The sequence below is a fragment of the Ambystoma mexicanum genome, chromosome 10 (genome assembly GCF_040938575.1).
Source record: "Ambystoma mexicanum isolate Mex_15411 chromosome 10, UKY_AmexF1_1, whole genome shotgun sequence".
In the NCBI taxonomy this organism is placed as follows: Eukaryota; Metazoa; Chordata; class Amphibia; order Caudata; family Ambystomatidae; genus Ambystoma; species Ambystoma mexicanum.
In genome coordinates, this window is record NC_090932.1 from 1,302,219,926 (window position 1) to 1,302,245,593 (window position 25,668).

Genomic DNA, 25,668 nt, shown 5'->3' on the forward strand with positions numbered 1-25,668 from the left:
GCAAATCCACAATAATGGGCATGTCCGTGAATGGCCGATCTGGTTTTCTTACCATCTATGCAGTCCGGAAAATGTGATTGGTTACTTCCTCTTGGCAGGCATTTTGTTTCTCTGTTTTTTCCAATCTCTCCCTCCTTGCAGAACAATCTTTTCTACTTCCTGGTGGCTATGGCTATATTTGTGCTCATACATCTTCTTTCGAAGGGCAGGTTGCTGGCCTTTTTGTCGTCATGGAGCCTGTGCAAACAAGGGACTGAACCCATTCCTTGGATGCTGTTATTACTCCAATGGTTGCACACACACTGCATCCAACTTTACCTTCTTAATTGCAAGCCACTGATGCTTTGCCTTAAAATATGCAGCTTGCTGGTCTGTCCGGCCAAATGACAGCTCAGTTTCAAGTTAAGTTACAGGTGGCAATGGTACCATCACTGCCTCTGGATGAATCATCCTCTCTCCCCCCCCCCCATCACAGGTGAGGAAAGTGACAATGCTTTCTTCACTGGCTGCAAATACCTTTGCATCAATCAACGGAGCTCGATGGGCAGCAGCTAGGCCAAGACAGAATTTCTTGTTGGACGCTGATTCTGAAGCTGCATTTTCTGATGCACAATTTAACTCTTTGCATTTCCATTTAGGGAAAAATGCAAAGAGATTGTTGCTTTAGCATCCCTCCAGGGTACTTAGTACGGCTTTCCAGGCTCTAAGGCTGCTCCACCCAACTGTACGGTTCGGGCCACCTGACTGCACAGTCTATACGTTGCAGAACTGTTGGACCTGATGAACGGGAAAACGTATAGAAATCTCTTACAGCATGTACAACAGTACCGCATGGTTCACTTGTGGAGTGCTGCGAATTCAGCACTTAAAGCCCCAGAATCAACATAAGAGCCCCCACATTTTTTAGGACTCAAGCCGTGTAAATGTGTCAACTTTTGATCCCTGCATCACCCACCACACACACACACACACACACAATAATTCAAATACACACATACATAAATGACCTAGCATGGAACAATGCTTTACCTCTCTGCTCAACAAAACTTGAGTGGAACCCATATAACTCCTTTACACATACTAATGAGACTAGTCTAGGGCAGCTTCTATGCTACAAGCAACAACTCTCCCCTTTACATCTGAAACCAAACACGTAAGGGCTGATGTGAGAATGAGCCGTATCCCCCTTAATTTTCCAATCGCTCCATGCAAGGTGAGTGATTGGAAGGGTAGGGTGACGGGGGAGGACATGCAAGTACACACCCCACATCACAATTGCCAAAAACATATTCTTATTAACAAGGTCTGTCCTGCCATGACTCTGTGGGTCAGACAGGCAAGCCAACATAGGCCAAGATTTCAGGGGGAGGGAATAGAATTTGTGGTGAGCAGCACTTTAGGCAAGTGCTGCTCACCACAAAAAGATGGGAGCCTCATTAATGCACCCCCTCAGCCTCGGCTGCAGGGGGTGAGCAGGACTAACTGATAGCTGCGGTGGGAATAGCAGGGGAAGTGAGAGCAGAATGTTGCAAAGACAGTTTAGCAGGTTAGGAGACTGTTGCAGAGATGTTATAGGTTTATATCTTCAAGTAGCACAGCTTTTTTCCTATTCCTGCTGCTACATGTGCTGTGAAATATGTTTTGAGGATCAGTATGGCTTGCTGACTTCACCCCCACAAGCCACAAATGCGGATTATTCCATTAAATGATTTTAAGAATAAATATTCTTTAAATAACAATTTGCATCGCATTTTATCACAAACCTTCCCCTTGGATAAATCAAACATTCTGGAACAAAAGGAATGAATGGCCATGTGCAACCGTGGGCCACATTTTATGCCCCGGTGCGACCCTGGCAGCTGGTATGCAGACACATGCAAATTGCCCACAGCATCACTCACAATGAGAACTGCTCCAAAATAACCACACTTTTACTCAGGTGCACGATCCAAGACATGCCTGCACACCCATTTCAACAGCGGCACCCAGGCTCTGGAACCAGTTCTAAAATAACTATGCAGAAGACATGTAGGCATTCTCACTAGACCACAGGTTTGGTGTCCAACACTGAAGTATTATCATCAACCTTGGGAGAAAAACGCAAAGTCAAACACTGTGGTACCGGAAAACAGATGCGTAACGTGTAAATGATAGTGCAACTTTTTATTGCACTTTAAGCAACATATATAAACTATGACAAACAAAACACACGCAAGTGTCCAAAATTAAGCAACTTGCCTTGCAACCAATCCTTATATCTAGGAAAGAAAGTGGCCTAAAAGAACCCTGCCCTCAGTGGCTATTTCATGTTGTTAAACAGTTGAAATGAGCTTTGTTCTCGAGAAATTCAATACACGTTTCCCAGGGCCGCAAGGCAAACCCTTAAAAGTCAATCAATTTAAGATTTGTATTTTGTCTAGTGCTTTCGCCCCAGATAAAATTATTGTAAATTACTGGTAGAGGAATCCAGTGATTAAGACAATTGAGCTGCGGAATTACACATGCTGGGGAAGAGGGGATGCGGATGGATTTGGTTGTTATATTAGGTTGAAAAACAAAGGGGCAAGGGGTGGGGGCAGTATCCTAGGTGAAGTATGGCCGGCAGACTGTCCAATCCACACTGCAGAGCCATGAAGGATTGCTTATGCAAGAGAGGGTAGAGCGGCAGGAGCTTCTTGTAATGGCCCTGGGAGGAGTTGGGGGGTGGGTACGACTGGATTGGATGACTAAGGACATCCTTTCCGCGTTCAAGTACATGGATGTGTGAGAACTAGAGCAGAGCGCATAGATGCAGATTGTATGGAAGCAGGAGTTTGTTCCTCAATTTATTTGGGGATCCAACAGCCATCTGACAAGATGGTGGATTTAGAGGAGTTCGGACCTTGCTTTCCTTACTGAGTTCTTATTTTACATCAGTGCCCAATATACTTGCAAAGTTCTATCAGCACAAGTATCTTCAGCATCAAGTTCAAGATGATGGTGTGGCCAAGTGGCAACAGATGGCCGTTTAGGAGAGGGGCTCCGAGAGCGGAGAATTTACAACATGAACGCATAATTAACAACATTTTCACTCAAATAAATCGGATATAAAAGCTACCCGATACTGTAACGCTCACCTTGTATCCACAGGGACGCCACCCAACTGGTCTGGGACGCTTCTGGGACTGCTGCACCTCCTCCGGGGCTCGTGCTGCCGAGGGCCAGTTCTAGAAGACAGGAGTTCATTTTTAGCTACAACACCTTCCCTCGAAGCCCACCTTCCCCGTGCTCCCTTGGCAATCCCCCTTGGAGCTTTTCTCACCTTGTGTTTCGCTAAGGTGGGCTCTCCGTCCTGCCGTTCTGAGCAGGGGCGCGTCGTCGCTGGGCGCCGTTCCACCGAGTTACTTCACTGGAGTGGCCCTGAGTCCAGACCGGCTGCGACTCCGCTCTTAAGTTAAGTCTTTTGTATGGTTAAGAATGAATGTCCGTAGTTGTAGTTGCCCCGGATAACCTTCACCTTCTTTCTTGCAGATGCTGAAGGGATGATGGCGACGTCGAGCTGATAGAGGGCTGAGCTCGAGAAGGTAATAGAAAGTGCAAGGTGCGGTGCTAGGAGCGTCCTTAAATGTTGGCTGACCAGTGCAGTTGTTCTTTGCAGCTCGCCAGAAGAATGTGGTCAGATGGAACAGGACGCCGGATGGAGAGTGACCATACGGCGGTAGACTCCAGGAGAGGTTGGTAAGTAAGCGAAGCCTGGAGGCGATGGAGCGGATGATAGTCACTTACTAATTGTCCTCTTCTCGTCCTTCTCTAGGATGTTGCTGGAGGTAGATAACGAACTCCAGGGAAGACTCCGGATTAATAGAAGAGCTGGATGCAGAGCAGGTAAGGATGAATAATGTGGTTCTTCTCACACAAATAGGCCAAAGATGCTGAGCAGGACCCGGTGAACGTCCCGCTGCAAGAGCAGAATAACACAAAGCGCGTGCCTCAATTTGGGCGTGGTTTAAATAGCCAGCAGTTATTCCAGGTGCCTTTGGGGTGGGCCCCGCCCTGAATGCTAGACTGCATGCTGCAGTTCCATGTTGATCCTTGTTGGGGCAGCCATATTAGTCCATTGCCCAATGGAAATTACACCTGCCATATGAGCCTGGTGCCAACGGCGCCAGGACTGGCTCCAGGGCACCCGAGAAGGACACGATTGGGCCCTTGGGGCCTTCTTAAACTATTGTGGCAAGGGTCAGAGGCCCCAAGTTCCCTGGCCAGGGGTTAAGGTCGTGACAGATACGGAGTGTTGCTGGTGATGTCGTTGAACGAGTTTCTTCATCTGAAGCTGGTTTCCCCCTTCTCCGTTCTGAAAGTCGCAACTTTCGATGGCGCCCGCATTTCGGGAACAACTTCGCTGCATTGGTGTGTGGCCTCGACTCTTCAAGGGTATGCTGGTGGATTGGCAGGAGTTGGTTTTGGTGCCCACTTTACTTGCCGATTTATAACTTTGACTCCGACGGTGAAACTTGGGCGGTTTGCTCGGCAGGAGTTGGGGGGCGAGGCCTAGAGCATCGGCTTCGAATGACGAGCTCAGCCGAATGTTCAATCGGCTGATGTGGCTTTTATGCCAGTACTATCCCGCTCACTTAAGGATACTGGATTTCAACAGCCAAATAGACGTTTATAAAGAAATCCTGCATTTTAAAACACACGTGGGCAGCACAGCAAGAGTGTTACCAACCAGTTAAACACTGTAAAAGCCTAATTTTTGAACCCCCCTACTTGGTCTAACTGGCAACATCTTTTAGATATTGAGTAATGCCTTTTTAATATATAAACATTCTTTAATGTGAAGAGCCTCCGATTTTCTTACTGGAACATTTACTGTGAGGCCAATCAAAATTTTGAGATGTATAACCTATGCATATCTAACTAATATAACTGAGAAAATAAGTGGGGATTTTTCATATACAGTACCGCAAGCCTGCAATATATTTTTTGTCTAATGGTACTAAGAAATTCCTAATACCACGCTCCAACTTTTATATGCTTCCTTAAGCCTACTTTCATTTTATTGATTGACTCGGTCATCCAAAGCGTACTCAACGTAGGGAATCATAAGCACCTCGAAATAGCAGTAATTTTGGAGCATTACTGCAACTAATAATCACTTCATCTCAATCAGCTTTGACTCTTTTAAAATAGCAGATACTGCAAAAGATATCCATGCCATTTGACAATGCTCCTTTCAATGCGTGTATGGAAAGAAGTCTTGAGGAACTAGGAAATATTTGCTCATCCATCTCCACACTTGATTATCGCTCATCTTCCATACAAGAAGAGATCAAGTATATAAAACCTCAGCTAGACTTGAATAAGAAAGGCTAGGTTTTGTGGAGGATAGAGTAGAGGGCTTGGAGAGCATGCAAGTAAAGATGGTACAATTAAAAAATGGAGTTGGAAGATCAAAACAGAAGGCACAACCTCCGCTTCTACAGGATTCTACTAGGAATAACCTTTTCACCTCCTCTGGAACTGCAAAGTGCACATAGGATCCACCCACGTTCACCCAACAGCAACAACTCACCGAGAACATTCATTGCATGCTTTCTACGCCACCAACAAGCTTGCCAAATTCTATATTCCACTTGAAATTACATCCACCTCAACCCATTAAGAGACAAGTCACGATCTATCAAAACTGCGGATCTCACTCTTTCAAACCCTCAAGCTTGTCTGAACTTTTAAATAGTCGCTACATAACCATTTCTTAGGTCTTACAACCTCCGTCCTACACACTCAAAATTCAACTCCTTATCATTACTCCTAGAGATTATTTACTTAGTTCATAATGCTATAACTTTAATTGCTACGTAATTCTCTGGCTCTTGCCCTTCTTCGCTTGTGCTCACTACATCTCTGCTTTGGTATCCCTCATGTCTTGCTTATGTGGTTTCCAACTATCCTTATCTGTACCTCTTTCCTATCACTTGCTCATTCATATTCTTTCAAATCCTACGTTTTTACATCTTTCACTATTTTGTGTCTTCCCTGATGTTCTTCACCATGTTATGCAAAATTACTGTTGGATTTTGCAATATATATTCCAATGACGTTATATCATTTAAAGTTTACATATGGCAGCATGTTAATGTTTTCATCCACCATGCCTCATACTTTTCAGATGGCAGTACCTTTTCTCTAATATTATGATGGCGATAAAACGTACCACTTGGAATGTTAAAAGGAGTGGGACATTCAATTAAACGTTCTAAGATTATTACGCAATGTGCCAAATAAAAATCATTTGCCTCCAGGAAACTCATGTAAGTACCGACACTGAAAATTGTAAAATTAGAGCTCCTTGGATAAGCCACACACTTTATTCCAATACCCTAGACAAGAGTGGTGAAGTTTTCATTCTAATTAATAAACAATTGAAGTTCACTCTTATCAATGAAGAAAAATACCCAGAAAGCCGATGGATTATTGTAGACCCTGTTAATAATCTACCAGTTACCATTATCAATGTTTATGGCCCAAATGCCCCTTACCCAATGTTTTGGTCCAACTTACTGATTAAACGGTCACACAAGAATCCGGATAAGTTTATCCTATGGAGATATGAACCAGATTTATGACTTTGCTCAAATCGAAAATCCTCATCAAATTTTATCAATTCTAAATCTCGTAACAATTTCCTATATTTATTACAAAATGTAAATCTAATTGATTCTTGGAGCTTTTGTCACCCTGAGCCTAAAGACTACACATTTTATTCCTCACCCCATCAATCATTTCCTAGATTAGATTACATTGTTAATTCTTCCTTAACTTCATCTATCTTAAACTCCAAAATTGGCCCAATAACCATATCAGATAATTCACACGTTTCCACCACTATTGAATGGAGCCCCACCTCTACTCTGTCTCCTAGATTGAAATTCAATTTGTATGTTCTTAAAGGTCAATCCTTTGACAAAACCAACTCGTTTATCAAAGATTTTTTCTTTAATAATCATCCTGAACACACTTCTGCACAATAACTGGGATGCCTTCAAAGCTTCCCTTCGGGTTTTATAATTCAATTTGTTGCTATCAAAAAACAATCTGAATTCATACATATTACTCTTAACATCCTTCAAAGGCCTTGAACAATCATTACACAAATTCAGACCGTTTTTTCATGAGAGAAAATTTTAAAATATTCAATTTAATAAAAATTACACTGACAAAGCGGCCAATTCCATTCTTAGGTCCAGAACCAAACTACATTATGGATCCAACAAAGCTGGCAAAATGTTAGCATCTTATTTAAATAAAAAAGAAAAATACATCATAATTCATTATTTCCCCCGAAGGGAATAGATTAACATTGATGCCTTTTTTGATTTCTATTCTAAATTATATTGTTTTGATTCCAGATGAAATGAATTCCTTTTTCAAATCTAATACAAAGAAAAATCCTGTTAGCCTATCACATCTATCTTATCTTGATAATCCCATCATGCTTGATGAAATTAAACAAGCTATTTTAGACCTTAAATCCAACAAAGCCCCGGGTCTTGACAGATTTTCCTCAGATTTCTATAAAACCTTTATAGACTCCAGTGCTCCTAAACCTGGCTTGGACTTGCATACAGTTGCACACATATAGGTGGGGATGAGTGGGAAACAAAAAAACACTCAACCACCCCAGCCGACTCGGTTCAATAATTCAGTGCTATGAAGAAATTCCTTGCGTGTGCTTTTCAAATGTAGATCAATACTGAAACTAGGTAGATCATGAAACCGGCCCACTAACTTAATGAAAATACTTTAAAACATGGCACTAGACTGCTTTGCACTTTTTGGTCACTCCTTTGTTCATTCAGAAACACAATTTTAAACATAAAATCGATTATAAATGTGTGCACAAGACAAGCACGTATTTTCTTGCCAAGACAAACATGTTCCTTGTTTACATCTCTACAAATAAAGATTTAAATTGCCAAACTTCAGCAACTAAAACCAATCATTCAACAGATGGTGTTGGGTCTGGAAAGATCTGGGGCTATGCCAAGGCTGGGTCGGGACTAGCTAGCTTTCTGGTTGCAGCCCCAGAGCTTTTATCCCGGGCTACAACCAAAGGACTGGGCGCTATAGCCACCCTCATGCCAGTCTCTCAGAAATGCCTCTGCCAAGTAATATTTTCCCATGCTCGCACGTGATTCACAATGTGGGAGGTTAAAGCAAGCTTACCACTGACCTTCTTCAGGGATAAATGTCACCGAAAATTCTTTCAGTGAATAAAAAAGAAAAAAGTATTAAGGAATAACAAGAGGTAAAAATAACAAAAAAAAGAAAAGTGTTGGTGATGAAGGCAAAAATGTAGAATTCTGAGAAGCATTGTTCAAGTGGATATCAGCCTAGTGTAATAACGACATGACTCATGGCGTTATATAGCTATACCTGTAACCAGTGGATAGCGCTTACATACATGCATTAGATCACTTTCTCAGTGTAAAATACGTATTCTGCTTACAGACCTGCAAGAAAAGTTCCAGAGTTCTACAAGTGTCTTACTATGGATCCCAGTGTGAATTGTTGATTAAAAATGCCCTCAACCCATCCTTCTTTGCAAGGACAATGAGTAACATCCATTCTGTGGTTTCCATCTCCATCATGCCATTTTAGTCTTTAAAAAAAAAAAAATATATATATATATATATATTGCTAATATGGTCTACTTGGTACTCCCCAGACTGTAAGTGTATCTGGTAATGCGCTTTCAACTGACTCTGGTGCTCGGTCCCCTTCATGTAACCCGCTTTTAACAGAATACTTCTGGATACAGTCTTTCTCCACCTCTCAGGTCTTGCACCATCTTGCCACGTCCCTGGGTAACATCTAGGTTGGTGTGACAACCTAAATGCAGGAAACTACCTCTTTCCGCTCATAGTTCCCTAGTTCTAAGCCTCAGAGCATTCAGACGCAACTGGTTTATAGTGGGATCGTCCTCCAGAAGTAAGGATCTCTCTTCTTCCAAACAGATCTTCAATCTCCATGAACGGAGCAATAACTCCCTCAACCAGACTAAAGTTTAAGTAACTTAGTTTTGGCCTCTTTAAGGAGGCACTTAATACAAATATGAGCGCAGCCGACTTCTGATATATCCTACCTCTCAGATGGGTAGCAACTTGTGCTCAATACACTGGAGAGGATTTGCAGGCTAATGTGCATCACCACTCTGCCGCGTCATAACCAGAAGCCTGCCACGACTTCAGGATTGAAATCATTCAATTTAACTCCTTCTTGCCTTCATTCCGTTATGAGCCGCTTTCACGGTGGCACTTATCTGACAAACAGCACAAAGAGCTAATATGCACCCAAGCAAAACCTCACTGTAGTGACAACTTCTAACAAACACAATTTAGTACAAAAATTTAAACTAGTTTTCATGTTCCGCTTTAAAATAGTTTCTCCTGCAAGGGGGACTGCCATTTTAAAGACATCCCACAAAACATTCTAGGGACATCATGCAGCAGGGATTATTGCGTATTAAAACAAAAGAAATACCTACAGGTTGTGGTGAAAATAACAAGGATGCTGTTTTTTTTGTAGAGCCTGGAACACTTTAATATATCATGTGGAATCACTGGACCAATCAACATCTGGCAACATACTCCGAGCACTGCCTACCACATTATTGGAGATGCAGAACACATGCACCATGACCAGTGGCTCATCTAAGGAGGGGGAAATGACCCATAACCCCCTAGGGTTCAAGCTTCATGAATAAGGCGCTGATGCCAGGCAGCCTAACATCCATGCTCGGACTGGTCTACAGGGCAATACCGAACCCAAAATGCTAGCGTGGACCTGTTTTTTGCATCAAAGTGGGCATCATATTTTATCCACCAAAATACCTTGGGTAGTACTCAGTCTGTCACATACTATTTGCAACTGTGGGTCACTTTTTAATTGGTGCCAGAGACAATGTTCTGCCGCAGTCTGACCCTGCCAACACACACACACACCATTCTTCCACATCAAGCAAGAGACATTCAACTCTGACCTGGAAGAAAAAAGGTCATAAGAGCAGGACTTGCTGGAGGGCCCCACAGGAGACTTCAGATTCCAAACACCGAGGCTGCAGTGAATGTACACCTAAGAGCGAGAGAGGACAATTGACAGGGATTAGTGAAACGTTCAAGAGACAATAAAACACTGGTGCCAGACATCTACCCGACCACACACACAAATTGCCACCAGTCCATCACACAGACCTCAAAAGAATCCCACCCTTCTATCCCTCTAGCCCCACCCTCGAACTCCAAAGCCCTACAACAACTGCCAGATCTGAAAGAGCCTCCCTCTCACAAGAGACAGACCCGTTCTGTAAAACTTCAAGTGGGCCCCTGACCCCACACTAACACCAAAATTAGCAGCTCCAACAAGCATACGAAGTTTAATATCTGCAAAACACCCAAACCCATCCCCTAGATCTCTAACAGCTTGAACGTAGTCTCACATGCTCGGCACAGCACACCAAGCAACAGGACGAGCGGAAAACGACACATGGCGTGCACAACTCTGATGAGGATCTGCCACTCAGACCAGGCTTTAATAATCCACCCGCCCGACTCATGCCTTTATCCTTCCAGGATCTTAAAAATGGGGGTAGCACAAATGTGGGCAGCAACGGTAATTTGTAGTACCCATTACCAAGCACCACAACTGGAATTTCAAGTATGCAGCCTTTATAAAACCCATTGACACTCTGAAGAGCCACAATACAGTATTTTCTTGTTTCAATTGATCCAGTGGTTGAGAAATAATTTACTCTCAAAGTGTCCATCCATTTTGTGAGAATTGGGTTCAATGCCATGATCCATAAGAGTGCATAAAGATTAGTGGTTACTCACTCAAGCTGGAAGACTTCTGCTACCTACAGGACCTACGTGCGGAGCACATTGTCCCAAAAAATGCACCAAGAAGAAGTAGTGGGTGCCAAGTCTGCAGGCAGGCCCTAGCCTGAACAAATGGAAACTAGTGCACTGCCTATGACAACAGCTTCAGCGCCGGCGCTTCTGGGTCGCGCCGGTCTTCACCAGTCATTGCAGCAGCTCGCCGGTTCGCTGTAAATCTCTGCTCTTGCAGGGCTTGCAACTTTCCTGCTTGCTAGCTGCTTTTTCTCAGTACGTTAGATTCGCTTCTTGCTTCTGTTCCATCATGTGCTTAAATAAACATTGCATTGGTCCAACACGAGAGGACCCAAGATTGCACCATTGTTGGTCTCATCTCTCTCCCTTCTCAATACACGCTCGTTATACAACCACGGCGTGGAAATTGCGGATTTAACAAATGACCTCAAACCAGACTTCTTCGACATTATCGAAACCTGGCTCAACTCTGACCTACCTACCTACCCAAGCCACACACTCCATGCCTGGTGCCTACACCCTTTTTAGAGCAGATAGCGTGCAGGGAAAGTGCGGCAGAGTTGCACTAATGTGCAAGTCCAGCCTTGAATGTCATGAAATTCCCCATATTTCTCCGGAAGGATGTGAGACTATGGGTGAAAATAAAAACCTCCCCACATACTACTTTAAACAAACTCCCGATCTATCGTCCACCTAGAGTCATGCCCCTCTTTGAAGAGCAGCTTAGTGACTTGCTGGTTCAGATTTGCACCACTAAATGCCCTGTTATCATCATGGAGGATTTCAACTTTTGGGCTAGTGACCAGCAGGACAAAGTAGGCACCAATTTTATGGAAACCATCACCTCCTTCGGCCTTACTCAGTGGATGAAGTCTCCCACGCAAAACAAGGCTCACACCCTGGACTGGCTCTTGTCCCAAAACACCCAACATCTCTGACATCTCGGCCACACCAGGTATTTGGTCTGACCACTTTCTTATTCAGGCCAAGATTTCACTACCCTCCTCCCTTCCCAAACTCAATATCCATCTGCGCATTCAAAAAATGTCCCGCAACCTTAAAAACCTAACAGCCCCTAAACTAGCAACGCTGCTGTCCACCAAGCTTCAATCCCTTGATAACTTTGCTGACTCCTCAGAACTTATTAATCATTTGTCACTTAATATTAAGGAAGCAGTCAATGATCTGGCAATACAGACTGAAACCACAAAGAACACTTGGTTCTCTAACGACATTCTTGACGCCAGACAAGAAAAAAAAAAAAAAAAAAAAAAAGATCTTGAAAGAGCTTGGAGGAAGGATCCAAATGACAATACCCTAACTAACTATAAAAAAATCCATCCTCCGCTACAACAAAAACTCACTGAGGCTAAAGAAAAACACTATAATGAAAGAAATGTGAATGCACAATCCAACACTAGTGAGCTTTTTAAAATCCTAGCTGAGTTTCAAAATCATCCTCCACCCACTAACATCATTAAGGATGACAAGTGGTGTCAGGGCATTCATGATGCCTTTCTATCCAAGATCGACTCTCACAAAGATAAAATCAAGAAAGCCCTTAACAATGTAGCACCGACGCAAACCTCTACAGACTACTCCTTCCAACATAATTGAAAACACCATCCCTCAATTTTCTTTTATGCACTACACCGAAGACGAAGTCTTAGGTCATACAAGACCTCAAAGCCACTTCTTGTCCCGCAGATGACTGTCCCACAAGTATTCTCAAGGAGTCATCGGAAACATTGGCTCCATGGATTACCAAACTGGTAAATCTTTCCTTTGACGAGGGTCTGGTGCCAGACCAGTTAAAATCAGCCTGGATTACACCTTTATTAAAAAAGGAAAACCTTGATCCAACCAACAACGACAACTACAGACCCATAACAAACTTGCCGTTTATCCTCAAGATATTGGATAAACTTGCCTACCTGCAGTTACAGGCCCATGTTGAAAAACATAACATTTTGGGTACCCGTCAGTCAGGTTATAGAGCTCGTCATGGGACTGAGACAGCTATGCTAGATCTTAAATCCACCCTAGCTAGCATAACTGACAAAAAAAAATCAAGCCGCATTGCTCATGCTATTGGACCTCTCCACAGCCTTTGACCTAGTTGATAACAGCTTAATGGTGTCAAGGCTTGGAGAGGTCGCCAATTGCTCCGTAATAGCATCTAGATGGATAACCTCCTTTCTGGGTCCCAGAAGGGTTAGGGTATGTGCAGGCAACAATCAATCCTCCCCCATCTCTCAGTCATGCAGTGTTCCCCAGGGCTCCTGCCCGTCACCTTTGCTTTTTAATCTATACATCCGTCCTCTTCTAGACCTCCTAAGCAAACTAGGAATGCAATACATAAACTACGCTGATGATACTCGGGTACATACAGCTGAGTGGCACTTATAGCAACGACGTTGAAATCAATAAAATATACAAAGCCATACAGGACTGGATGGCCTGCAACTCCCTTGCTCTCAATGACAAAAAAAAACGAACTCCTTATTGTGTCATCTAAAAATATTTGTACCAAGCTTGATTCCAACTACACCTGCTTCCCCATTGCAGATAATATCACCGTCCAAAAGAAAGTCAAGACCCTAGGAGTTCTGGACGAAGAACTTTCCATGAAGTCCCATGTATCCAGCATTAAGTCCAGCTGCGGACTCAAACCAGCAAATAGGATATATTCGCCCATTCATCTCGGAAGAGAACTGTGCCCTCTTGTCCACGGCACGGATTAATTCTAGATTAGACTATTGTAATAGTCTCCTAGCTGGCACTACAGCCTCCAACATTCATTCACTAGAAGTGGTTCAGAATAATGCTATACGCAATATCTTCAACCAATCTCGTCATACACATCTCCACATTTAGGAAGAAATGTCACTGGCTTCCGGTCAAACATTGTAACACACAAGGTGCTTACTACGACCACACAAATGCCTTAGTCTCAGCAGTCCGACATACTTGTCAGCCCGCATTTGTACCAAGCCTAATGAGAGAAATCTTCGCTCATCCACTGCAGTCGTCCTCAAACACCCCAAATTCAGGACAGCCAAATTTGGAGGCACCACCCTCGATGCTCAGGGACCCCTTCATTGGAATGCACTACCAGCCCGGATACGGCAGATCCAGAGCTATACTGTATTCAAACGCACCATAAAAACTCACTTTTTCAACCTGGAATAACTCTGACTCTGCCCTCTTCTTCTGCCTTATGTGCCAGTTTGTCCTGGTCTTGTCTTTGTGTGCACCCCGAGGCCCACGGGCATGTTGGCGCGTTACAAAAATTAAAATAAACAGTTAAAAACCTCATACTCTTGATGGACACGTACCTCATACTCGAACTATAGGTTAAAGCCATTGTACTTAGCTGCTTTAGAAACGTCTGCTGCATCATGCCTCAACTGACCTTTCTGCTAAGATCCATGGTAGTGACTGCACAAGTACTCCCAAGACGTCTATGCCAACTGCCTTAACCTTAGACTCCTGGATTACATACTGAACAGACAAAAGTGCAAAGCTTTGCAGATGGACTTCGAGACTTGAAAGCAGCAAACCTCAGCCAAACCTACTGAAGAACTGGCTCACTATTAAACAGGGTTTATTGCAGTGGAAAATAACCAGGCGCCCTTTAAGAGGGACGAGCAAAAGTACGAAGGGGAAGGCGGGAGGAGGGAGGAAGGAATGGGAGGGGGAATACAGGGGAAAGGTAGTTGTATCCAGAAAATAAAGGAGTGAAGACCTGAGCTCACGGTGTCCTGTTTTATTTGTGTGTGCATGCGGTCAGGCCTCAACAACAGGTGATGAGGTGCCACAAGTCACATCAAGAGGGAGACTACGCAGACCAGAAGGGAGACAGCTGCCTGACAGCGTGTGCAGCTGGGGAGGAAAGGAGAGGCCGGAGGAGGTGGCCAGACCACAGTGGAGACTTCAGCAGGAGGCCCTGCGCCAGCTGTTGCACGGTGAGGGATGCCCCAGCCCCCCCTAGAAAGACATCAGGCAGCCACGTGGAGGGAAGGCACCTCAGCTACACCCACCCTCCCAGACAAGGAAACGCGCCCTCCCAGCACAATATCACAATGAGCACCAGCAGTGCCAGATGCAGGCGCACAAGCCGCTGTGGGGGTTGTGCGCCTGCATCTGGCTACATTTGGGGGGGCTACATTTCTACGGCGCCCCTTCATGCTGCAGCCACACCAGGACCAAGGTCAGAGGTGGAAGGAATAGATGGAGGAGTTCGAGGACTTCATGAGAGCTGTGGGTGACCAGGAAGCACCCAACAGGATGGACATTTTTACAAATCTCACAGGGAAGGAGATCAAGGGGATCCTAAATACCATCCCACCTCAAAAGAACACATACCAACGTCTCACTGCTGCAGTGTTGTCCTTCCCAACAGAGACTTCAAAAGGTAACCGTTCAACCAGGGCACAGCTACCTCATGACACAATTGGTGAATTCATTCTCAGACTCCCAAACATTTATTTTTAAAATAAACCACACGGACTTCGCCAACTTCAATGACGTCGAAGAGATCAGGCTGAGGTTAACAGAAGGATGCATATCCTTACAGTTCCATAAACACCTATTGAAAAGCATATCTCTCAAGGGTAGATGTGCAAGCAGCCACCATGGAGAGCCCAAAGAAGGTAGACACCATTGCAGCCCCAGCCCCCAACCCGCAGGGACAGATCCGATAGACTGGACCGCTGATCCGCCAACTGATGCCCATGAGCATAGAGAGACAGTGCTACAGGTTCAGCTTTAAATTTCCCCACAAGGGCCAATGCAGCCATTGGACAGATGTGCATGAGATGTGGACAAGGAAACCACTCAAGCAATGTTCCGGGAGACAACACTGATGCTACCCACATACAGACCACCAACATTGTGTGCACCGAACAGAAGATCCGATCCACCCAAGGGGACCAATCCCTCGATCATACCAAGAAAGACACTGTGCAAACCCTCCCAAGCAGAAATACTGCAACATATCCCGCCTATCAAGGGTTCATAAGAGCGGTGGAAAACCTGAAAGTTGACCTACCGGGAAGATACTCCAACACATCTGACTATGCCCCCATCTTGCAACCAAACTATGCCGAGGAACAAGGCTGCGGGCAAGAATACACTACCCAGGTCCCCTATGAGAAACCATCTGATGAAGAGCACCCCGACAGGAGAACCCTACTATGAACATGACAGGTACAGTAAGGAATACGTGCGACTGACACACCTTGGATGATGGCACAATACCAAAGGTCACGGTACAGATAGGAGACACATCGTGGACACAGGGGCAACAGTTAATGTCATGAATGAAGGAGCCTAACACGCCATAGCGAGTGCATACCCCCTACACCCCTTGCAGGCACGCATATCCCAATGGGGAGCGACCCTCCCACCCCAATCAAAAGGCCAATTTAGCTGCGACCTACTACACAGAGGACGGATACCTACCACCATCCATGTCATATACAGCCTGACAACCGAGAGATGCCTCCTCAGCTACTGGACTGCCAAGGCCCTGGCCGTAATTGACTTTCAGTATGACCCATCAGAACCATACAAGGCCTATCTTCAGGGACCCAAATCCTAAGGGCCCCATCCCAACGCGAACTGGACAGAGGAACTTAAATCAACATTCCCTGTCTTATTTGAAGGAGTTGGAAAACAGACATGGTCATAATACTCCACATTGACCAGACAGTCCGACCAGTGCCACAGCATCCTCACAGGATAGGATTCCACCTACAGGCCTGGGTAACATCTCCTCAACAATGACATTGAGGGTGAATGGCCCCACACCGCGAGGGTCCACTCTGGCAGTGGTGCTTAAAACTGACAGCCGCCTATGCCTCTGTGTGGTCATGTGAATCCCTAACACCACAATCCAGAGGGAGAGACACCCGGTACCCAACATCGAAGATATGCCGGTGAGGCTGAAGCAGGCCAACAGGTTCTCCAAATTAGACCTCAACCAGGAGTATCACCAGTTGGTCACAGACCCTGCCTCGAAGACCAATCACCACCATTTACAACACATGGACTGTTCCACTACAAGCGGCTCAACTTTGGGAGATCATCCGCAGTGGAAATATTTCAAGAGACCATCCGACAGCGGACTCCCCCCCCCAACCCCCCCCATTCCAAATGCGCTAAACTACAGCGATGATATCCTAGTATTTGGGGTTACCCAGGAACACCACAGTGCAGTGCTAAAGTCAGTGTGCAACACCTTTCACAAAACTGGCCTCACCCTCAATGGGCCCAAATATGCAGTCAAACAAAGCCTGCGCTTCTTCGGCCACATCTTCTCTGATCGTGGAGTCATGGCTGGAATCATGGCCGACCCCGATAAAATAAAGTGCCAGCATCAACCTTGAATCCACCATTGATGTCTCAGAACTGTGCTCTTTCCTGGGAATAGCGGGATACTGTGCCCGCTACCTACCACATTACACCACCATTCATTTATTTTTTACATTCATATGGCGCACATGCAGCCCAAAGGCATTGCGGCACTATTACTTGTGGCAGTCTTAGTTACAAGAAGTTACATACATGTAATGAAAACATAGCAGGAGTACAGTTCCTTTCAGGGTTTGTGGTACATTCTCTTTACAATTCAGATAGAGATATTAGCTAAGACATGAGAATGAGTCGAGTTTCTGTCTTGGATGAGTTTTAGTTGAAGAGCATAGTTTTCAGCAACTTACGGAATGCTAGGTGAGAGACTTCTGCTCTCAAGGGTGGTGGTAGGGCATTCCATTGCAACGCTGCCAAGTACGGGAAGCTGATCCCGCCTGCTCTGACTCTTGACTCTAGGGATCGTGAGCATGTTTGCATATGGAGTTCTGGTCGGTCTGGTGGATCTAGTGGGGTGGATTCTCTCAGAGATGTAGGGTGGAGCAGTGAGGTGGATGCACTTATGGGTGAGGGCAAGTGATTTAAAGAGGACTTTCTTTTACTGGGAGCCAGTGTGCCCCTTTCCTAGCTGACGTAATATGCTCTTTCTTGGGTATTCCCGTGGCTGCTCTCAAAGCGCTGTTTGTATAGTCTGAAGTTTGGTCATGTTTTTGGTAGAGGTGTGCATTACAGTAGTCAATTCTTGATCCTGTGATAGCTCTGGCAATTGTAATGCAGTTATCCTTAGGAAAGGTCTGGCTGCGGTCAGCAGTTTGGCATGGTATGCTGCTGTGGAGGCGATGGCGTTCACTTGCCTAGTCATCGTTAGATTAGAGTCTAGATAGACGCCTAATGTTTTTACTGAATTTGCCACTGGGATTTTAATATTATCAATCATAAAATGGCTGAATTGGGAGTCAAGGTTCTTAAGTGTTTCCTTGAAGCCCACTATGAGTAGCTCTGTTTTCTGTGAGTTGAGGCATAGGCCATTGGCTGCCATCCATGCTTGAATCGTGTTGTATATGTGGTTAAGTGTCTTTGAGTCAGTGTCAGTCTCCAGTGAGGATGAGGATGATCTGGGTATCGTTAGCGTAGTTAGTGAGATGCCCAGGGAGTCGAGGATGAGGAAGAGAGGTTGTGTGAAAATATTGTAGAGGGTTGGTGAAATGCATGATCCTTGCAGGACACCGCATAGGATGGAGGGCGAGGCTGAGGCAAGGTAAGAGAAAACTTGCATAGTCCTCCTTTGCAAGAAGGAGGCAATCCATGCGGTGGCATTGGGAGAGGCTGGCTGTAGTGGAAAGGTGGTGGCATAGGACTTGGTGGTCAACAAGGTCGAATGCAGCTGATCGGTCTAGGAGCTGGAGGAGGAGCGCGGGCTTCCCTTTGTCTCTTCCATTTTCAAGTAGGGCTGTATCAGTTCCGTGACCTGGACGGAAGCCGGATTGTCGTAGTCCAAGAAGTTTGCTGTCCTCAATACATTGTTGTACCTGTAGATATGCTGCTTTGTCCAGTATTTTGAGAAGGAAGGTGACTGTTGTGATGGGTCGGTAGTCATTAGGTGAACAAGGGTCTAGGGGAGTTTTTTTTTTTTAATGAGGGGGCGGACCCAGGCTTCCTTGAGGCATGCAGGGACTTTGCTTGCAGCAAAGGAGGCCTTCACAAATGCTGAGAGGAAGGGGGCAAGGTGGCTTGCACAGTCCTTAATAAGTGTGGCTGGGCATAGGTCTCCTCTACAGTTTGATGGCTTGATGGATTTCATGATGTTAATCATGTCAGATTCTTTAATTTCTCTCAATCAGAAGGAGTTTGGTGCTGCTTGGGGTGGGGGGGGTGGTAGTGAGGATGGCAGTGTGGGTGTGGGGATGTTGAGAACTTGTCTGGATTTTGGTTTGAACGGCAAGCTCAACAACCTCCATCGCAAATTGGATATTGTTGCACCAGGTTTTATCCTTGGTGAAATTCTGTGGTGTAGGGGTCTTAAAAAAAACGAGAAGATCTTTGGTGTTGGATAGGGCTTCTTGGATTCGGGCCTTGAACGAGATGGCTTTGGCATAGATTATAGTTTTTTTGTACTCTTTAGCTTTTGATTTAAAAAAGAGTTTGGATTGATCTGTGCGTGTGGTTTGCCACAGCGTAAGCGCAGCACGCTTCTCAGATCAGAGTATGAGGAGGTCTGGGGGGAACCATGTGTTGGTGTGGCTGGTTGGTTTAGCCTTTCGTGGTTTAAGAGGTGCAATGGCTTCGACTGCTGCCTTGATGGCTGTGTTGTATGAACTTGCTAGAATCTCTGGGTCAGCTGAGAATGGGGGCCTGAATGCTGGTCCGGCTAGGAATGGGAGAAGGTTATCTTCAGTGAGCTGCCTGGAGCTTCTGGTAATTACTTTGGGCAGTGGTGGCTCAGGTGTTTGTTTACTTCTGGCTATGGGGATTATGAAGTGAATGGCATGATGGTCTGACCAAGGGATGGGCATATTGGCTGGGATGGTGATGGGGCAGTTGTGCTGGGCTATCCAGTCCAGGGAGCGGCCGTGTATGTGGGTGTGGAGATGGTGTTCAAGAACCTGAGGGTTTCGAGTGCTGTATTGAGTGCTTTAGCTGCAGGGTCGCTGGTGTCATGAAGTCCAAGGTTGAGGTCACCCAATAGGATGGCTTTGGTGGAAGGTTTCAGGTTGTCAGAGAGAAGGTTAGTGAGGTCAGTTTGGAAGTCCCCTATGGCGCCAGGTGGTCGGTAGACGATGTGTACTGTAATAGTGCAGTGGTCTGAATTTAATTCTGGTGATTAGGTAGTCACTGATGTCTATATTACCTTTGTAGATTTTCCTGATTGCCAAGCAGTCTTTTGTTATGATGGATACTCCACCCCCAGCCCCCCAAGGGTGGTGCGATCCTGCCTGATGAGTGTATCCTGGTGGGAGGGCTAGTGATAGTGCCGGGCCGGAGGCCTCATGAAGCCATGAGACGGTTATGATAAAGGATATCGAGGTCATGAGCGGATTTGAGGTCATGAATATCTAGAGCGTGGGCATTAATATATCGTGCGTTGATCAATGAGTATTTTAGATGCATGCTGATGAGGGGGCTTATGGCTTTGGTGGTGGCAGGGGCGACGTTGGTATTCTTTGGTGCCACTACGGCGTTGCGATCACATTAGGATCACGGGTATTGCTTGGAGCAGTGCAGGCATCATTCATGATAGTATTAGGCAGAGCTACCTGGGACATGGGTGGGTCCATACAGGCGGCATTGGCATTAATAGGTGGTAGTACATCAGAGATAGCATTAGATGCATGCAGTTTGCTTTCAACAATGCAGGCATCATTCATGATAGTGTTAGGCGTAGTGTCCTGGTGCCAGGGTGAGACCCTGGTTGCAGCATAGTTAAGTACATTGGTGTATTGCACATTGATTTGGGGCGAGCGTGCATAATATGTAGCACAGGTTTCCTTTTTACCCATTGGCAGGTGGATTGTGCTGGGTCTTTTGTCCGTGGGGTAGGTTGGTGAGCCAATCTGGCGCCAATGGTTTTTTTTTTACGGTGTGCAATACGGGCAGGGTTACTGGGCAGCAGTGCCTTGTGGAGCCGTGATAGTAAGCGCAAGCTTCTACTGGAATGAGATGGATGGTAAATATGATACTGGTATGTGGGGCATGGCTCTCCGGGTGAACACTGCATCTCACCTTGGTGTAGTCCATTGGTGGCTGCCTCGCATGGTTTGCAGGAGCTCCACATGGTGTTGGGCCGGATGTGGCTGTATATCATCGCAAGCAGGCGTTGATGGCCTTTATCCTGGCCTTGTTCCGCCGCTGGCTTCCACCTGCCTGTGGGGCAGACTTCCTTACGTTGATTCGGGTTGCTGGCCATTTTGGAAGGTCAGGCAGCAACGTGGTGTGGGCTCGGGGTGCAGTTTAGGCTTCACAAATGGCATAGCCTTGCTTGGGCACAGAGGGGCACGGGCCGCTGGGGCTGTAAAGGTGGATCCAGATGGATCAGGTCTCCTTGCCTGCGTCGCGTCGTCCCTGTAGCTGCAGCCTGGTCAATTGCTGCAGAGAGGGGCTGTTGAAGGCACATGAGGGAGATGGGCTCCAGCATTCTCGACCTCCGTGGATGCCTGGATGTGGGGGACCCATCACGCACCCCCTCCGGAAACTTCTCAAAAAAAGACTCCCCTTTCGAGTGGGATGAGTACTGCCAGGAAGCGTTACGGACATAAAGGAGGAGCTGCTCAACAAGCGTCGGCTGGCGTACTTTAACCTGAGTGGGACACTGAACTCCCGGTTAATGCCAGCCCGGTTGGCCTGGGAGCCATACTTGCACAAATAGCTCATAACACCCTTCTTGGCAGGAGCCCATAATCAACACAAGGTAATTCAGCCACTACAAGCCAACCAGACCGCTTCAGTCCAGTAACATGGCCCTAATAAGGGAACCAGGTTTCAAAAAGAAATGTCACAGAAGTCAGTCGTCTGCTTTAAACCGAGCTCTACAATTCTATGCCCTTTCTCTGTAACATCGACCAAACAGAAACGTCTTCTTCCTAGTCACAGAACATACCATGGGCCTGCACACAGCGCATCAACCAAGGGCTATGGCAGATGGACACATCCGGATCATCTCGCTGCATTCCTCAAATAAAACCTGAATGGCAAGGACCAATTACATATCATTGATCAGACAATGGATAAATAATCTTCAACCAAAAAGTTCACCTGCTAAACCACACCCCTTTCCCTTCCCCCCACTAACCAACTTACATGATCCCTCTATACTACAGTACTCACAATCAACCTTTACACATAGCAGCAAGCTGCCTATAAACCTACCACAATGAAGGAGCAATGCCAACGCTCACTTCCCTAGCCCTACGTCACACACTGTCCACATTTTACCCCTCAGCCACACCAGCACACAGATCGACCCCACAGGATTTGCATCAGCCTTCCCCTCCAAAACACGAACAACGCCCTCACTTTCTTGCAAGGACACATGAGGATAGAGAGAGTGCTAAAATCGCAGCAGTGCTATACCAATTCATATTACACTAGCAGAAGTACCCATTCTTCAAACATGTTCTGTAGACCGACATGAAAACACTGATCCTGTAGGTTGCTGTTACGATTCACTCATGACTTGATGTGCTTTGCACCCTGAAGTAAACTGCACTGAGAATGGGTGTACGTGGCAGGCAGCCTGCAGATGATGTTGGGGGGTGGGGGTGGGGGGGGGCGAGAGTTGAGGTGTTGCTGCATACTGGGACCTTCTGTTTCTTTCCCCACCGGCTGCCTCACCCTGTCGTGGTGCAGTTCATTGTGGTGCAAATATCTTGGAAACCGTGCATCCTAGGGTCTGGACCTCAAAGTTATTTCCTCGCGTCAGGAGCGGTCCTTCTAAAACTGCATTGATGTTTTGACGATTTCAGGCAACCGTATGTGTGAAGATGATGAAATACAGGGAAAGGAGTGGGGTGTTCAAATCTCATGTGGCTGGTAATGTCCAGAAGGTCGTTACAGGCAACCATGCACAAATTGGTGCAGATTGGTGAAGCAGTGTGGCATTGTAGAAGGAACACGCCAGAAATCCCACCAAACACATTTTGACATGTGTATATAGAACGAATCAGTGCACAGTCCCTATAAAACATCATGCCACCCCCATCCTTCTCCCCACTGATCAAAGAGTACACCCCAATCTAACTTCACCTGTTCCTCATTACGCTCAGTCAGCATGAAAGCCTGGACTGTGAAGATGATAGAGTTGTTTGTCCGAGACCAGAATGATGAGTTTCCAAACTTTCCATCAACAAGACATCTGCAGGAGACAAAGGAAAGGATGAATGCAAGACAAAAACTTGACCCCACCCTTGCCCCGAGAAATCGAGGACCCCACCCAGAAACTGCATGTAGAGCACAAATCCATCACAAAAGCACCCCATCTCCTAGGTCTATGCAACCGCACCACAGAGAGCTGTTCAATGCCAGGACCATAGAATCACCCTCAGATTGCAAGAGAGCACCCCATTCCACATGCAACAATCAAGGCACAGAATAGCTCTAGCCCATCAATTAAGAGGTCCTCAAAATAATCACCCCCATTAATCAGACCAATTTCTAATCATGTGATCTCTCCATAGGGAAAATCATTTCTACGACAAGCTCTTCAACAGCAAGGTTTATTTGCAGATACGATCTCGCAATTTTCATTTGAAAAAGTGGAGAGCCTCACAGTTCCCTTTCCTCACAAAAACGCGTGCACGGTTCTTGGAGGGTAGACCAATAGTTAAAAGTTGTAAAACATCCGTTAATAAAAAAAAATGATTCAAGTAGGACTGCAGCGGGTGACTGCCTGGCCGCTACAGACACCGACAATATTGGAGACAACAAAGTTATCACTCGCAAAAGGATGTTGTGGTAGTGTAATATATTCGACCACTTTTTGCAATATCCATCTGGAAAATACATATGTGAGTGTTTATACAGTACTACCTACATACCATTAGCTGGGCTACCTTTGGAACACAGACATTGCATCCCTGCACCCCAAGTACATGTGATAGGAAACAGACTACTGGTGGTGCAAAGAGCTCAGGGCATTCCCTCATCAATCTGGCATCACATCCCTTGCTTTACAAGAAGCGTCAGCACCCGACACACTACTTACAACCCTTTCCTGCCAGATCTCAACAGAGTGGCTCTTGTGTGGTGCGATTGTTACCATGGTAAATTTACTTTTCAAGAAGTTAATCTGGCTGAATAGAACCAGTGGTGCAGCACAGCCCCCAGCAAAAATGCTTACATTTTGTTCTTGATAAGGGTAGGTACCCAGGCTGATACCTCATCTAACCCTGCTGCCCCTATATTAGTAGATGTTGGGATGCTTGCGAAGGCATTCACAGTCATTCCCATGTGTAGTAGTGTAAGCGATATTCAATCAACACTACAGCTAAGTCAATGCCTAGTCTGGGATGCTGAGGAAAACCCTTATTGATGTATTTTTATATCCAAGTCAGTACTCTGGATGACAACCCTTGTATAACACCCCCCTCTTAGAATCCCCCTGACCCCACTGAGCCAAGAAGTAGGTTTGTTTTGCAAATTAAAAGGTTTATTTGGACAATTCAACAATATATATCTATCACACTTTATAAATAAATTGATAACCGATATCACACTTCAGAATATGACCGTGATCAACAATGGATAATGTTACAGGGGTACACCGGTTTGGTTACTTAGGAGTAGTGTAGAGGATGAGGTAGCTGAAAATGCTTGATGGTTTCAAGGAAATGCAAGGTGGAATAAAATGCAATACAGAAATAACTTGTTATGATTTTAGCAAAAGGTAATATGATCACTTTTTCATTTGACAATTCACTCCCCCCTATGCAATACAAGAAATGGAAGGAGAGCACACAGTCTTCAAGAATACCACAAATTACACTTTATAATGCAATACACAGTTCCAGTTCCCCCAGCAAGCTTAGAGAAAACAGGGATGAGTTTTAAAACACAGGCGAATTACTTTAATGTGGTTTGCAAGGAAGTGAAAAGGTGCTAAAATTGCTTTTAATTCCCTCTAGAGGTTCAGGGTAGGTGATGGCTACTTTATATTAGTTCAGGCTCACTTTAACAATACTCTATGAATGATTAGCAGATTGCAAACGAATTTTAACAAAGGAAAGAATGGAGCTGCTATTTTGACAAGTGGAGAAATTGAGCCAAATCGCAAATTGTGGTAAATTCGCGAGTGCGTGAATCGTGATTGCGGCAAAAGCTAATTGGAAAGCTTAGATTCACAGCTTTAAAATGAAAGTTACATTTCGTTCCTAGCCCAAACGGTTCAAGAGATACGGACGATTTAATAAAGGTAGATTTCCGGATTTAAAGTAAAGCTCAAAATGACAGGTGACAGCTTGCAGCTGCAGAATTGACAGGTGACAGTTGTGCAGCTTTAAAAATGACAGATGACACGATTTCTAGGAGGCAGTTCTACTTAGGTTAAAATAGTTTGGATCAGATTATTTTAACTAAGAGATTGGTTCTGCATAGATCTGCTAGGTACTCACAATATCAATTTGAAATAGGCCTCGTCACGGTCTGGTCAGGTTTTGGACTGCACTCCCGTTCTGATCTCAGCACTTCACAGCGATCTGGGTCAGCTCTGCTCTCTGGGTCTGTCAAGCATCTGATCTGCTCACAACGGTCTGGTTTGTGGTTCTCTCGGGTTCCGGATACAGCACTGCTTTCTGGATACTGCTACAGGTTCTTGCAAAAATTCTTGGCAAAAATTCAAACAGCTCGCCCGGCTGTTGAATAGTTTGGTTGGTTTTTAGGCCTGCTGAAGAGGATTCAGCTGGTGGATTCA

The 25,668-nt window shown here is 45.4% G+C and overlaps 1 protein-coding gene across 1 annotated transcript in view; it reads right to left on the minus strand.

Moving 5' to 3' along the window:
* The window catches only part of LOC138493322 (zona pellucida sperm-binding protein 3-like), a 164,027-nt gene that overhangs the window by 71,576 nt on the left and 66,783 nt on the right, over positions 1-25,668 (minus strand). The window contains exons 4-5 of the mRNA XM_069620398.1: positions 23,007-23,115; positions 10,025-10,116 (exon numbers count right to left, since the gene is read on the minus strand). Coding sequence (XP_069476499.1) covers positions 10,025-10,116; positions 23,007-23,115 — 201 coding nt within the window. The remainder of the gene's footprint in view (positions 1-10,024; positions 10,117-23,006; positions 23,116-25,668) is intronic.